The 13,593-nt window shown below is 41.7% G+C and overlaps 1 protein-coding gene across 3 annotated transcripts in view; it reads left to right on the plus strand.

The window, feature by feature from the left end:
* The window catches only part of KIF13B (kinesin family member 13B), a 124,492-nt gene that overhangs the window by 71,746 nt on the left and 39,153 nt on the right, over positions 1 to 13,593 (plus strand). For all 3 annotated transcript variants that reach the window (XM_071447761.1, XM_071447768.1, XM_071447776.1), the window contains 12 exons: positions 774 to 904; positions 1,972 to 2,058; positions 2,702 to 2,892; positions 3,497 to 3,707; positions 5,592 to 5,754; positions 6,779 to 6,925; positions 7,369 to 7,518; positions 8,125 to 8,253; positions 9,547 to 9,717; positions 10,677 to 10,834; positions 11,804 to 11,936; positions 13,259 to 13,393. In XM_071447761.1, coding sequence (XP_071303862.1) covers positions 774 to 904; positions 1,972 to 2,058; positions 2,702 to 2,892; positions 3,497 to 3,707; positions 5,592 to 5,754; positions 6,779 to 6,925; positions 7,369 to 7,518; positions 8,125 to 8,253; positions 9,547 to 9,717; positions 10,677 to 10,834; positions 11,804 to 11,936; positions 13,259 to 13,393 — 1,806 coding nt within the window. The remainder of the gene's footprint in view (positions 1 to 773; positions 905 to 1,971; positions 2,059 to 2,701; positions 2,893 to 3,496; positions 3,708 to 5,591; positions 5,755 to 6,778; positions 6,926 to 7,368; positions 7,519 to 8,124; positions 8,254 to 9,546; positions 9,718 to 10,676; positions 10,835 to 11,803; positions 11,937 to 13,258; positions 13,394 to 13,593) is intronic.

The raw sequence follows: 13,593 nt of genomic DNA on the forward strand, positions 1-13,593 counted from the left end.
CCTAAAATCCTGAGATTTAACTCTCTTGTTTCTCAGAATATTTGCCCACTTTCTCTCTGAGCTGTGTGTGCACCAGGTCCTTCAAGTACTGAAGAACAACCTAAATTGACCTGTCTAAACTGTTAAATCTATTCCTCAAAAATTGCTTGGAGATGCCTAAAAAAGAGATTTCTGTCCCAAAAGGGGGATCCAGCCCTGGCAGTGGTGGAGTCCCCATCCCTGGAGGGATTTAAAAGCCTTGTGCAGGTGGCATTTGGGGACATGGGGCAGTGGTAGCCTTGGCAGTGCTCGGGAATGGTTGGATGGTCTTAAAGTGTTTTTTTCCAACCTCAGCAATTTTATGTGTGGGGTGATCCTTCATTCCAAATCCCCCATACCCTGAGTATCCAGGATTTTCCTGAGCTGTATTGCTGATCTAGGTGGAACCTCCATAACCACCATGGATCTGCCACTGAGAGCCTTTCTAAATTCCTGCCTGAAATCCTTTATTCCTTTGGCTTCTACAACATTCTGAGGCACTGGATTCCTCCATTAAATCATAAAATTATCTTCTTTTTCATGTTTAACTATTACCTGTAAACTTTCCTGAGTGCTCCCTGCTTGTTATTGTGAGACAAAGTTGATTTTCTTCTCTTTTTCCCTCTAAGGGAAGTATTGAACAGCTGTGACATTTTGGGACCAGATGACACAACACATCCAGAAGGAGAAAGGGTGAATTAGACCCAGTGAACCTCTGCAATCCATCATTAACATCTGAATTAATTTTTCCCCAGGAGCACACATTAATAGGCTCAGACAACTCTCAAGATATCCAGCTGTGTGGAATGGGAATTCTTCCTGAGCACTGCATCATAGACATCACCCCAGAAGGCCAGGTTATGCTGACCCCTCAAAAAAATACCAGGTGAAGGAATAAAATGCAGCCACAGCTGTTTGATAGTTGTCATTTTATCCAGTCTTTTATGATTAATGGTGCACAAAGATACTTGGAAAACAAACTTCTCTATCTCCTTCGTAATAAGAAAAATTCTGCTTTTACATTTTAATTGTCACCTGTTCCTCTGTCAACTCATGTTCCATTCCAGTGGGATTTCTCTCAGGGAGGGTGTTTGTAGCCCAAATTTTTAAAGAGGAGATGAGTAAATTGCATGTGCTTTCAGCAAGTAGATACTCACTGATTTGCAGCTGCGTAGATGTAACTCCTATCAAAATTTGAATTAATTTTCTAGGAGATCTGTTGATATGCAAAGAGCTGCTGAAGCTTTTGTTCCTTTATTCAGTTAAGTAGCTCTACTTGAGAAGCAGCTGGCATATTCAGATTGATCACAAAATGACATGCAGAGTCAGCATCTCCAATAACTTACTGTTAATACACCAAATTCTAACTTTGCACATTTACCCTGATTTGTGGTTGATCCTGCTTGGAGCAGATTGGACTGAGTGACAACCTGAGATTCCCTTCAAATTTGAGTTATCCCACAATCCTATTTTCAAACTTAATCTGACTCTGAAATAAAAGTAGTTTCTGATTATTTTAATTAGTATCTTTAAGCTGTTCATGTAGTAAAGGTGCCTCATTCAAAAATTTCTGTCAAATATTGCCTTATTCAAATATTTCTGGTTTGTGTCTGTATTTCAGAGCAGTGTGCAAGTGTTTTTTTCTAGTGACTTTGTTTTCTCAGGCTGCTCATTTTTAAGCTCCAATTTTACTCCCCAGACACAGCTGTAGTAGTATCTGTCTAAATGTACTGACCTTCATGAGCTTAAGAGGTCAAAAGTAGCTGAATTTGAGGCTTGTATGGAACAGCACTGGGTAGATCAGTGAATTTTCTGGGAATATTTTGCCTGTTTGCAATCCCTAAATCTCTTCTCCTACCATTACTTGTTGCAGTAATGAAAGTAATACTGGGAGGGGAAAAAAAATGAAGCTTCATATAAAAATATTTACTTCAGATTTTTGCCTTTTCCCAGGACGTTTGTAAATGGCTCTGCTGTCGTGTGTCCCATCCAGCTCCACCACGGAGACAGAATCCTGTGGGGAAACAACCACTTCTTCAGGTAACAGAAGTTATTACAGGAATTGTAAATTGGCACCCACTTTGTTTTGGGTTAAGGTGCAAGGAAAGATGGGGACTGTAAAATGGAAAGATGTTGGACTGGTTTTTAATGCTTAATGTTATTACAAGGTCGCTGTGTTCTCTGTCTCCTGTAGTCCCAACCACATCTGTGACCTTCCTGTATCAGACAGGATCACTGGTAGACGTTTTCTATTCAAGACTGTGCTTTGAAACCCTCTGAAATACCTCAAAAATCAGTAAATTTGAATGACAGTCTAAAATGGCATTGCTTTATTTCATCCTTAAAAGGAGAACCCATGTAAAAAAAGTGAGCTATCACTTCATTATTGCCTCTAAATTATTTGGATGTGGAATGACTAAAAAATGTCATGATTCTCTAAACTGTATTATTGGTAGCATGAGGTACTTAATTATGAGAATGTAGAATGGATTAATTAGTTTACCTTCTGCTCCTGTTTTTGCCCTGAGGAAAATTACACCCACAGGAGATCAATAAAATTTGAAAGGCAAAAAAAGCTTCTGATTTCGAGGCTCTACTGAATTTTAACAATATTTGAAAGCAACCCTATGTTTCAGAGCTGTGCAATTTAATAATTCTCTAAAAATTTTCCTCTTATTTAAAGGCTGAATTTGCCAAAGAAGAAGAAGAAGGCAGATCATGAGGATGAGGAGCGGGACAACTCCATGAAGTGCAGTAACAGTGTGGAGCAGCTGGATATAGATGGAGACAATTCCAGTGAGGTGTCCAGTGAGATTAACTTCAGCTATGAATATGCCCAGATGGAAGTCACCATGAAGGCTCTTGGTAGTAATGGTAAGGAGCCACAAAAAATTATTTGGAAATGGGTATAAAATATGAGGATAACCACAGACTTTTTCCCTTATAACTTCCTTTTGGAGAATTTTCCTTGTGAATGACTCATCACAGTCATTTTTGTGCTTGAGGAGGGAAAAATAACCATGGCAGACTGTTTGGTTTGGCAGTTCTTGCTAAGGGGAAAGCCAAAAGTGGAATGCTGGTGGAACTGCAGTCTCAAATCAAAGTGTTTTCACTTGGCTGTTTATTTTTCTTGTGTTATGTCTCACTCAGGCATTAACTGCAATGATTTCTGTCTCTGAAACCGTGTTTTTGAGTTTTTGTGGTCTTATGTAGCTGTCCCAGAATGACATTATTTTGGGAAATAGGAAGATTTTTTTTTTTTCTCCAACTTGGGCTTTCCCTTTTCTTAATTCTCTTAAATCATCTACCTTGTAAACATTTGTTTTGCTTCAAAATTCAGCAGCACTTTTTAAATACACACTGCAACAAAACCAGAATCTCTCTTTTTACCTGATACCTGCGCTCACACCGTGCACCCAGGACGCTCCTCAGCATGAATTTCACTGCAGTACTTTCTTTATTTTCAAACTCTGCCTAGACCCAATGCAGTCAATCCTGCAAAGCCTGGAGCAGCAGCATGAGGAGGAGAAGAGATCAGCTCTGGAGAGGCAGAGGTTGATGTACGAGCACGAGCTGGAGCAGCTGCGGCGCCGGCTCTCGCCCGAGAAGCAGCATTTCCGCAGCATGGACAGGTTCTCCTTCCACTCCCCCAGTGCCCAGCAGCGCCTCAGGCAGTGGGCAGAGGAGAGGTGGGTACCCCCCTGGGGCCATCAGGGGTGTTCAGTGAAATTTCTGCAGCAAATTTGGTAAAATTTTCATTGTGCTGCGATTGCGGTGGATTTCTGTGAGGACTCGTGGCGGGGCTTGGGGAGGACACGGCCAAAATATTTATCTAAAAATCACAGAAGGGACATCAAATAGCATCCAGTTCCAGCTCTGCCATGAGGGGAACACTTTCCACTCTCCCAGTTTGCTCCAAGCCCCATTCAACCTGGCCTTGAACACCTCCAGAATAACCAGACCTAAAATGGTAGAAAATATGAGAAATAATGAGTTCCTGCTTTGTTGTTAAGGAGAAGCTCTGTCCTGATCAGCAGCAAATTTAACTAAAGGTAAGGTGATTGGATGAAATTTTGAGGCTCCTATGTGAGTTTGTTCTTTCATGGGTCATGCATGACTCAGCTGCTGGAAAGTTTTTCCTCTTGACTCAGATCCAGCTGTCTGACCTGGGCAGGTTCTGGCAAGCAAATAAAAAAAAGGGAGTAAGAGAATGATGCAGAGAATTTTAATCCAAATAATTGTAAAAACCATTTAATAACCACAGAGGGGTCACTGTCCACTCTGCCTCTTCCTGGGTGATGGCACTGAGGTTATTTAGTTCAGCCCCTAAATAATCTTTTCCACTATTGCTGTCAAAAAGAGCAGCTGCAGGAGGAAGATGAAACCCTAAATAAATGAGTGTGGTAGAGACATTGTCATGAAAAACACAGATCTAATATATATGGATAGAAAAGCAACTTTGGAATTAAAAAATATTTCAGACAGCCTGACAAGGTGCTAGCTGTGTGCCTGGGATGTTTTGTGGCGCCAGATTCCTGGGCTGCAGAGAATTGCCACTTTTTCTCACACTTGCCAGGAAAGCCAGTGAGCAAGTGGCTCATGTCTGAATAAACCTTTCTCTGTAACATGGAACATCCACATCTGTGGTGGGAAAAACTCAGGAATGAGCCACACAAAAGCTGCCTGTTCAGCAGATGCATGGAGAAGTCTCCAAAGCCAGCAGCACTCTAATTTTCATATTGCTAAAATCATGCAGATGTGGGGGGGTGGTTCCCAGTTGAAATGTAATTTCATACACCTGATTTTTTGTGTTAAAAATACAAATTATATAAATATAATGATAAAATTATTTTGGTATGAAGGCACCTGAAAGTCCTTCCACTTCCACCCCTACCATGGGCAGGGACACCTTCCACTGTCCCAAGTTGCTCCAAGCCCCATCCAGCCTGGCCTTGGACACTTCCAGGGATCCAGGGGCAGCCACAGCTTCTCTGGGGACCCTGTGCCAGGGCCTTCTCAGCCAAGAATTCCTTCCCAATATCCCATCTATCCCTTCCCTCTGGCAGTGGGAAGCCATTCCCTGTGTCCTGTCCCTCCATCCCCTGTCCCAAATCCCTCTCCAGCTCTCCTGGAGCCCCTTTAGGCCCTGGAAGGGGCTCTGAGCTCTCCCTGAATCCTTCTCTTCTCCAGGTGAGCCCCCCCAGCTCTCCCAGCCTGGCTCCAGAGCAGAGGGGCTCCAGCTCTGGAGCAGCTCCTTGGCCTCCTCTGGACTTCCACCATGTTCTCCTTCTGTTGGGAGCCCCGGGATGGACCCCAGGATGTTGTGTGGGGCAGTGTCCAAACCTTTGCATGAGTTCAGGTGGAGTCCAGGGCTTATGAACATGAGGTTGCTTCTGGGTTTCATGGAGGGGCTCACCTGTCCAATATTTGTAGCAGCCCCTCTATAATATCACCTGTCCCTTCCCTCTTTAATCCTCACCCACAAGCTCTCAGTTGTCTCCTCACCCATTTATTTTGCTTCTCATGAACCTCATGATTTTCCCTGTCTCCCCTTCCCATTCCCATTGTTCCAGGGAAGAAATGCTGACCCACAGCCTGAGGAAGCTGCGAGAGCAGATTGTTAAAGCCAATTTGTACGTGAGAGAAGCCAATTTTATTGGAGAGGAACTGGACAAGAGGACAGAGTACAAAGTGACCCTCCAGATCCCAGCTTCAAGCCTTAATGCCAACAGCAAGGTACAGTCACCCTGACTGAATTAAATGCTTGTTTAGTAAGTTTGTCCCTCAGTGTTCAGATCTCTTTAACTATAATGATTGAGTTAGTTTTCCACTAATGTGCGTTAAATACATCTCTGCTACATCCTTATCTTATTTTATACCATGAAAATTTTATAATGTCCCTTAAGAGATAAATGTTTGGGTGCAAGACCTTTCCCCTGGTGTTGAAGTTCCCACTTGCTGCTGTTGCAGAGTGACAAAGTCTCTGCAGGTTGGGTAACATCTGTTGCAAGTGTTTACCATCCCTTTGTGGACATTTGACTTTGCATCATCCCAGTGAGCTGTGAAAATTTTGCCATCCCCATTATGGAGGGAGGAACTGGAGCAGAGAGGATTTCAGTTATTTTTTCCCAGGAATCTTAGAAATTTTGGAAGGAGGGATCTGAACCCAGACTTCTGTGTCTCAGCCTGGCAACTGAAGCTGGTGTTATTTCTTGAAGCCAAATCAGTATTTTGGTGATACTCAGACTGTCGTTAGTGCAGTAAATTTTATTCCAGGATTATAATTTTGTTCCTGGATTTTATTCCAGGATCATAATTTTTGTCAGTTGTTTTAGAAGTTTTTCTCACAGTCTTCTGGAGAAGACACATCCAGAAACAGGATGATAAAGGGGGTTAAGTGTCTGCACTAGTTGAAAGTTGCAGGCATTAGTTATTTTAGCTGGAGCTCCAGGCCTGCTCTAACTTGAGGGTATTTGTGAAATACTTAAATGTTCCCATTTCTAACACTTATGCAAGGTGAAAATCCATGGAAACCAGTGCCTGTAGCTGAGATTAGACTGCCCAGTTCAAATGAGCACCAATACACTGTGACAGCTGAACTCAGAGCCTGTCACACTTGGATTTGGCTGCTCAAGCCAGAATAAAAAAAAAAAGGAACAGACTTTTCCCAAAGATATTCTCAAGTTTGTGTTAGTTTTAAGCTCTTTTTTCACTGTTGTGACACGAATTCCTTCTTGGCATCCCTTTAATTGTTAAACAGAGAGGTGCAATTCTCAGTGAGCCTGCAATCCAGGTGAGGAGGAAGGGGAAAGGCAAACAGATCTGGTCACTGGAAAAGCTGGAGAATCGACTGGTGGATATGAGGGACCTTTACCAGGAGTGGAAAGACTGTGAGGAAGACAACCCAGTAAGTAAAAAGTCCTCCTGTAATTGCATTCCTGTTACATTTTCAGGAGGATTGTTGGGTGGAGGTGGGGAGGGAATATGCAGAGAGCAGAGTTTCCCTGAGGTTTTGCTTTTCCTAGTACTGAATTGATGCTCAGCATTTCATTAACCCTTATCTTGTCACTCTGATCCCTGCCTTTGTGCATAGTTTGGTGAGGGAATGGAGCACACAATAGGAGGCTGCAGATGACACAAGAGCAGTTAATGTTCAGGAATCTGGCAAAGTTAAGGAGGACTTGCTCAGGACGGGCCTCACCCAAAGTAAAATCCATTTCCATTCTTCTTGTGATCTAATCTGGCCTCTTGCTTGAGTCCCTTTTTCTTTCACTGGGCTGGTTGTGCAACACTTTGAGAAGTGTTTCCTTGGAGGTTTGGATTCCTGACAGACTCTGGATTTGCTTGCAGGTGATGAGAGCTTATTTCAGGAGAGCTGATCCCTTCTACGATGAGCAGGAGAACCACAGCCTTATTGGAGTAGCCAATGTTTTCCTTGAGTGCCTGTTCTATGATGTGAAGCTTCAATATGCTGTTCCAATCATCAATCAGAAGGGAGAGGTTTGTCATTCTTTAAAATCTATCCTTACCCAGCTGTTTAATTACAGCCTGTGGATCTCACCACCAGCATGGAGTAGATAATTTCCAGTTTCATGTACTCAAGGTCTTCCCTAACAGTGTGGAATTGTGTAAATCCCATAATATTTTACTGGAGTTTTCAGACAGCTCTGAATCCCAGCAAGGTGATTGTGAAAGGAGAAAGCTTCTAGAGGGAAATAGCCCAAAATAAGTCCTTAGGATGAGCTATAGCTCCACTGGTTTCACTGCCTGCCATCAAGAAAATAGGTTCTTAAATATATTCTATAAGAACAACTCCAAAGGCAGCAGAGCACACCAGGCAACATTCTCCATGCTCTGCATGAAGTGTGCACTTTGCAGACCCTCCAGAGACAGGTTTGAAGGTGAAATTGTTCCCCAAGTCACCCCAGTGTCTGATTTCTTTATGGTTTTTGCAACAAAGGCTTTTTGATCCTTGCTCCACAGCATTCTTCACATAGTGCAGCAAATGCAGAGTGCAAAAAGGAATGAAGTGATGGCTCCTTACAGACTGGGAGGGGCTGTCACTGTTTTCTGGCACACAAATAACTCTGACTCCTGCCCTGCCAGGTTTCAGGTCGTCTCCACGTGGAAGTTGTTCGAGTGAGCGGGGAAATCGATGACAGGCTGGTGGGAGGTGAGGACAGTCCTGACTACTCAAATGAAAATGACATCCCAGAGAGAAAACTTGTCTGCAGGGTGAGTTCCAGGTGTATCCCAACCTCTGAGCAAGCTTTTCTCTTCCTGTCCTGAGTCAGAAAGAAATCCTTGGCTTCTGGACATTGGATGTCTTCTCTTTGTAACCTTATTTTGTTTCTGGAATGGCTGAAGTAACACAAGATAATTAGATGGGGTTTATTCCTTTCATTAATTACATTAATATGCCAAAGGCTCACCCCAGGAATTTTACTGGAATCCAGGGAAGGTTTTTGTATTAGGATTGGCACTGCAATATCCAATTCAAGAATCACTGCAGAATCCAATCAAGAGATGGGAGATAAACTCCCGTCATTCTAGGAATCATTATCTCTTAATATTTCTGTTTCTCTCAATATTTCTTTCTCTAAATATTAAATATTTTGTAAAATATGGACAGTGTATTTATTACTGTTAGTAATAAAAAGAAAGTTAATAGGAAGTATTTACTAGCAGTTCTGTGATAGTAAAACTACAAGCTACAGGTAAGAAAAGAAAGGCAAAAAACGTTAGAGGGAGTGGTCCCCAGCCTTGCTGACTTCTGGACAATATGAACAATTTGGGAGAAATTGTGCTTTTTTTTCCCCCCACTTTTTATCCTGTCCCATAGAGCTCCAGTGCTTACAAGCTGGATGGGGCATTTTTGGCAAAAAATACTCCTGCCTGATCATGAGGATCATACTTCAGAAGTCCTGCTCATTTGGTCTTAATTTGACAAATGGAGAATGAAAGTTTATTAAATATATGGTGAATATGATGGCTTTGTTTAGATCAGAATGAGAATTCACAACATTTTGTTTCTATTTGGCATTGATTTGATGAGAGGACAGGCTAATTTTGCATTGTTTGGAGTTGATTTTAGGTTATTTCCAGCATCACAGAATAAGAACAAGTAGTATCTTAAACCAAGGATTTTTTGAGCATAAAGGAGCCACTGGAAATATGAGATTTTTTTTTTTTTTTAATTCTCTTCAATTGCAATGAGTTTGGTGCATTTCACCATTAAAAATGAGCAGAATGTCCCTTCCAGGAAACATGAGCCTGGTGACATCTAGTGACTGTCCTCAGCTGCTGCACTCCAAACATTGTCTCCAATGGGTATCAGTGCAGAAATTTTATTTGCTGAATTGTTTTTGGTTTCCTGTTCTTATTTTTTTTATTAGTGTTCTTTTTTTTTTTTTTTTTCTGTTCTTATGTTTTTATCCTTTGCAGTGGAGCATTGTTCTGCTAGGTGATGTTTTTAATTCCATGCCTGATGAATAAGTGCTTTTCATTTCTTTCTCACCTCCTTTCCAGATTAAAATACTTCAAGCTACAGGTTTGCCACAGCACCTGTCCAACTTTGTGTTCTGCAAATACACATTCTGGGATCAAGTGGAGCCAGTTATTGTTGCACCTGAGGTGGATCCTTCCCAGTCTTCCATCAGCAAGGAGCCACGGTGCATGGTTGTCTTTGACCACTGCAATGTAATTTCTTTTTCTGTTTTATTCATTAAACTGTAAGGCAGGCAAAAAAAAAACACCAGGTTAAGTTTGTGCAGCAGTTTTATCTGCATCTTTTCTCATATTTTATTTCATGATGCCCTAATACTGTTTTTAATTTCATTATGTTGATACACTATTTTTTTTTTTAATAAGAACTCACATGTCTTCAGAGTCCATTTAAGTTTGATTCTTCTGCACTGGTCATTGTACAAAAATTACTGAAGGTGAAGTGGGGTAATAAGGAAAACATCAGTTCATTTGAGAAACATACACTGGAATTTATCCACAGTAAAATTCACTGTGGATGAGGGATATTTATATGAGGATATTTGATGTCACTGTCTGAGCTGATCACTCTAAACTGGTGAAATGAAGAGAAATGTCCCAATTCTGGGATATGGGGCTGCTGTAGATGCTGAAGTTGGGTTGTCAGAGGTCAGAACAGACTATTTAGGACAGACTCTTTCTCCCCACTGGCTTTGGAGCAGCTGAGCAGAGGCATTTTATAGAGACATCCAAAGTTAGCTTGGCTCAATCTCAGCCAAATCACCCCAGTTGTCAACGTGTTCTAGCACTTCTCATCACTCTGGGCAATTTATTCCTCTTCCCATTTGTGAAATGGATGTAACACCTTCTGATGAGTTTTGATTTTCTGATTCTGAGCATTGCAACATGTGCTTTGATTTTTTTCTGAGCCATTGGCTCAGGGCTTGCAACAACCTGTCGTCATTTTTCAGCTCCTTATACATTTTAATCTTTGGAAAATCACATTCCTTTGACCTGCCTCCTGATTTTACAAACTGAGCCAACACTTCTTTTCCCCTGGATTGTGTCTTGGGAACCAGGGGGATTTTACTAAATGCTTTTATTAAAGTCAAGGCAGTAAAATCTCCCAGCCTGAGTCTTGTAGTCACAGTTACCAACTGATTTGTCCTTTCCAGGAGGTTTCTGTGAATATTTCTGAAGACTTCATGGAACATCTTTATGATGGTGCTTTGGCCATTGAAGTTTATGGGCACAAGCAGAGTGGGGACCGAAAAAACCCAGCCCTGTGGGATTTGGGAATAATTCAAGCCAAAACACGCAGCCTTCGGGACAGGTACATGTGGGAAATACATCTTTGGTTTGGAATTTGGGAAAAATCACCACCTGAGGTGCCCAGTTTTGAAGCAGGTTTGGGGTAAGGAGTCAGATTTTGAACTGAAGGCCACTGGATGACTCCATTCCTGGCCATGAAATGCCATCCCTGTAATGCTGCCACTGGAAAAGTTCTATTCCTTATTACCTCAATTTGGATAAATATGCAATATTATGGAAATTCAGGCCACAGGGAGATGTTTTTTGTTTGCTGGCACCATTTGATGTCCCCAAAGTAATATTGTAGCAGCATTTTTAAAATGTGAGTTGTTTTGCCTCTTCAATTAGAAGGCAGCTCTGCATCTTAATTTATTGGCAGTTACTTCTCTTTTTACTTGTAGCTTAATCTTATGTTGACTATTAAGCTGCATATAAGGAAATTTAAAAGTCAGGGAATTATGGCAAAGAGGAAAAGGGTGCTCTAAAATAGTGGGTTATGTTTGGTAGCTAAGTAGTGAGCACCTCTATCCTTTTTAATTTTGAGGTTCTACAAAAATGGCTGCTTCTTATTAAGCTCTGGGAAGAATTGAGAGAAGGCAGTGATATGAAGAAGGTCAGGAAAGTGCTCTGAATTTGGAGAGCTTGTGAGACAATGTCATATTTCATTCTTCTCTCTTCCATCTCAGGCTGATTGCCCTGACAACACTGAGCTTCTGTGGCAGGAGTTGAGACCAGAGCTTAAATGTGGAATTGGGGTTTCTATTGGAATCAGGAAAAGGTTTATTTCTGATGTTTGACTAAAATAGCTGTCAGGAAAATTTAGAAGCTCTGCACAGCTGGTACCTGTGTGCTCACAAATGGTGCATTTTTTGCAGCAGTTGTTGCTACTTCAGTCTGCACTGTAAGCTCAGTGTTTTGATGTTTTAATTCCTTTTTCTTTGGGAAAAAAAAAACATCCAAAGAGAAGAAACATCCATGACTTGTTCTGCAGGTGGAGTGAGGTGACCCGCAAAGTGGAGCTGTGGGTCCAGATCCTGGAGCTCAATGAGAACGGGGAGTACTGCCCAGTTGAGGTGACCCCTGCCAAGGATGTCAGCACAGGAGGCATCTTCCAGCTCAGACAGGTGAGGTGGCACAGGCAGGGTTCCAGCTGTGCCAAAAACACCTGGGGAGCTTTGCTTTGGGTGGCCAAGGAAATGTTGTCAAGCTTAGGTGCAAAATGTGATGTTGTGGAAAACAAATGTAAAGTGGAAGACAGAGCAAAACTCAGCTTAAAGGTGATCAAAGCCTTCCTTGGAACCTTTTTGCTCTGTCCTGTGCCAGCACCTGGCAGAAGGGACATCAGTCTCCACTGAGCTTCATTAATTTTTAAGGAGGTCCAAGAATTCTCTTTTATTTGATCCTTCCAGCCAAGCACTCCTAGTTCAGGAGTCAGCATGGGAGGCATCTTCCAGCTCAGACAGGTGAGCTGGCACAGGCAGGGTTCCAGCTGTGCCAAAAACACCTGGGGAGCTTTGCTTTGGGTGGCCAAGGAAGTGTCAAGCTTAGGTGCAAAATGTGATGTTGTGGAAAACAAATGTAAAGTGGAAGACAGAGCAAAACTCACCTTAAAGGTGGTCAAAGCCTTCCCTGGAACCTTTTTGCCCTGTCCTGTGCCAGCACCTGGCAGAAGGGACATCAGCCTCCTCTGAACTTCATTAATTTTTAAAGAGGTCCAAGAGTTCTCTTTTATTTGATCCTTCCAGTCAAGCACTCCTTTGTTCTTTGAATTCTACCTGCTTTAAATTGTTAATGCTTAACTGAGCAGCTCACATTTTTAAAATGATGAGCTATTGATAAGCTGTTGCCCAAAGAACACGAGGAATCAGTAAAAGTTAGATACAGGCTGCTCCTCTGACCTCACCAACTCCTTTGATTTTTATTTTAATTTTCTTCTTTTTATTTACTTTTTCCCCCCCTTACAATTTTACTAAAGAGCAGTTGCTTTGCTGCACTGATACCATCAGTGAGTCAGAATTTTCAGCCAAGGAGAGCAGAGCCAGAAAAAGTTCACTGAAATTCCAGTAGCTCAGTGAGACTATTTGCTCTCCTCTTTTGTAGGTGGGAAGAAGATCCCATTTTCTACCTTCAAAAGTATTAAAAATAAAATCCTATAGGGGTATGTTTGAAAACCCTCCAGAAGAATAAACTGGGGAGCTGCTGAATGCTGAATTTTTATTTTTCTCTGTAAATTCATAAATCCTGTAAATATAAATCCTTGCAACAGGAGGGGGATCTCTTAAACACTGGGTCATTGGGATTGCAGCACTTTGTTCTTCCCAAAAGATAAATATAATTCTCCTTGCCAATGGCTGCCAGTAGAGGTCTCTCTGGAATTAAACTTTCAGCACTTTATATTATTATTTTTTTTTTAAACAAGCATTTCAAATTGTTCTTTTTTGGCCAGGGGCAATCTCGACGAATCCAGGTTGAAGTGAAATCTGTGCAGGAATCTGGGACCTTGCCACTGATGGAGGAATCCATATTATCTGTTGGTGTTGGCTGTGTTCAAATAAAACATGTCAAGTCACAAAATTATCAGGTAAAACTCTGAATATTTATTGTCAGCTATTTCCAAGAGCTGGAAAGCATCAAGGGAATCATTTCCAATGGCAAAAATAACACTTTTAAGATGTTTTGTGTCTCTTCTGGTTCTGGTTTTGGTTGGGACTTTTTTCCTATTTTTGAAAGCAGCACAGCCTTAACAGACTCAAAGAGGAAAAGAATATGCAAATATTACTA

The sequence above is a fragment of the Agelaius tricolor genome, unplaced genomic scaffold (assembly GCF_023055355.1).
Source record: "Agelaius tricolor isolate 1412-34295 unplaced genomic scaffold, bAgeTri1.0.p SCAF_1, whole genome shotgun sequence".
NCBI lineage: Eukaryota > Metazoa > Chordata > Aves > Passeriformes > Icteridae > Agelaius > Agelaius tricolor.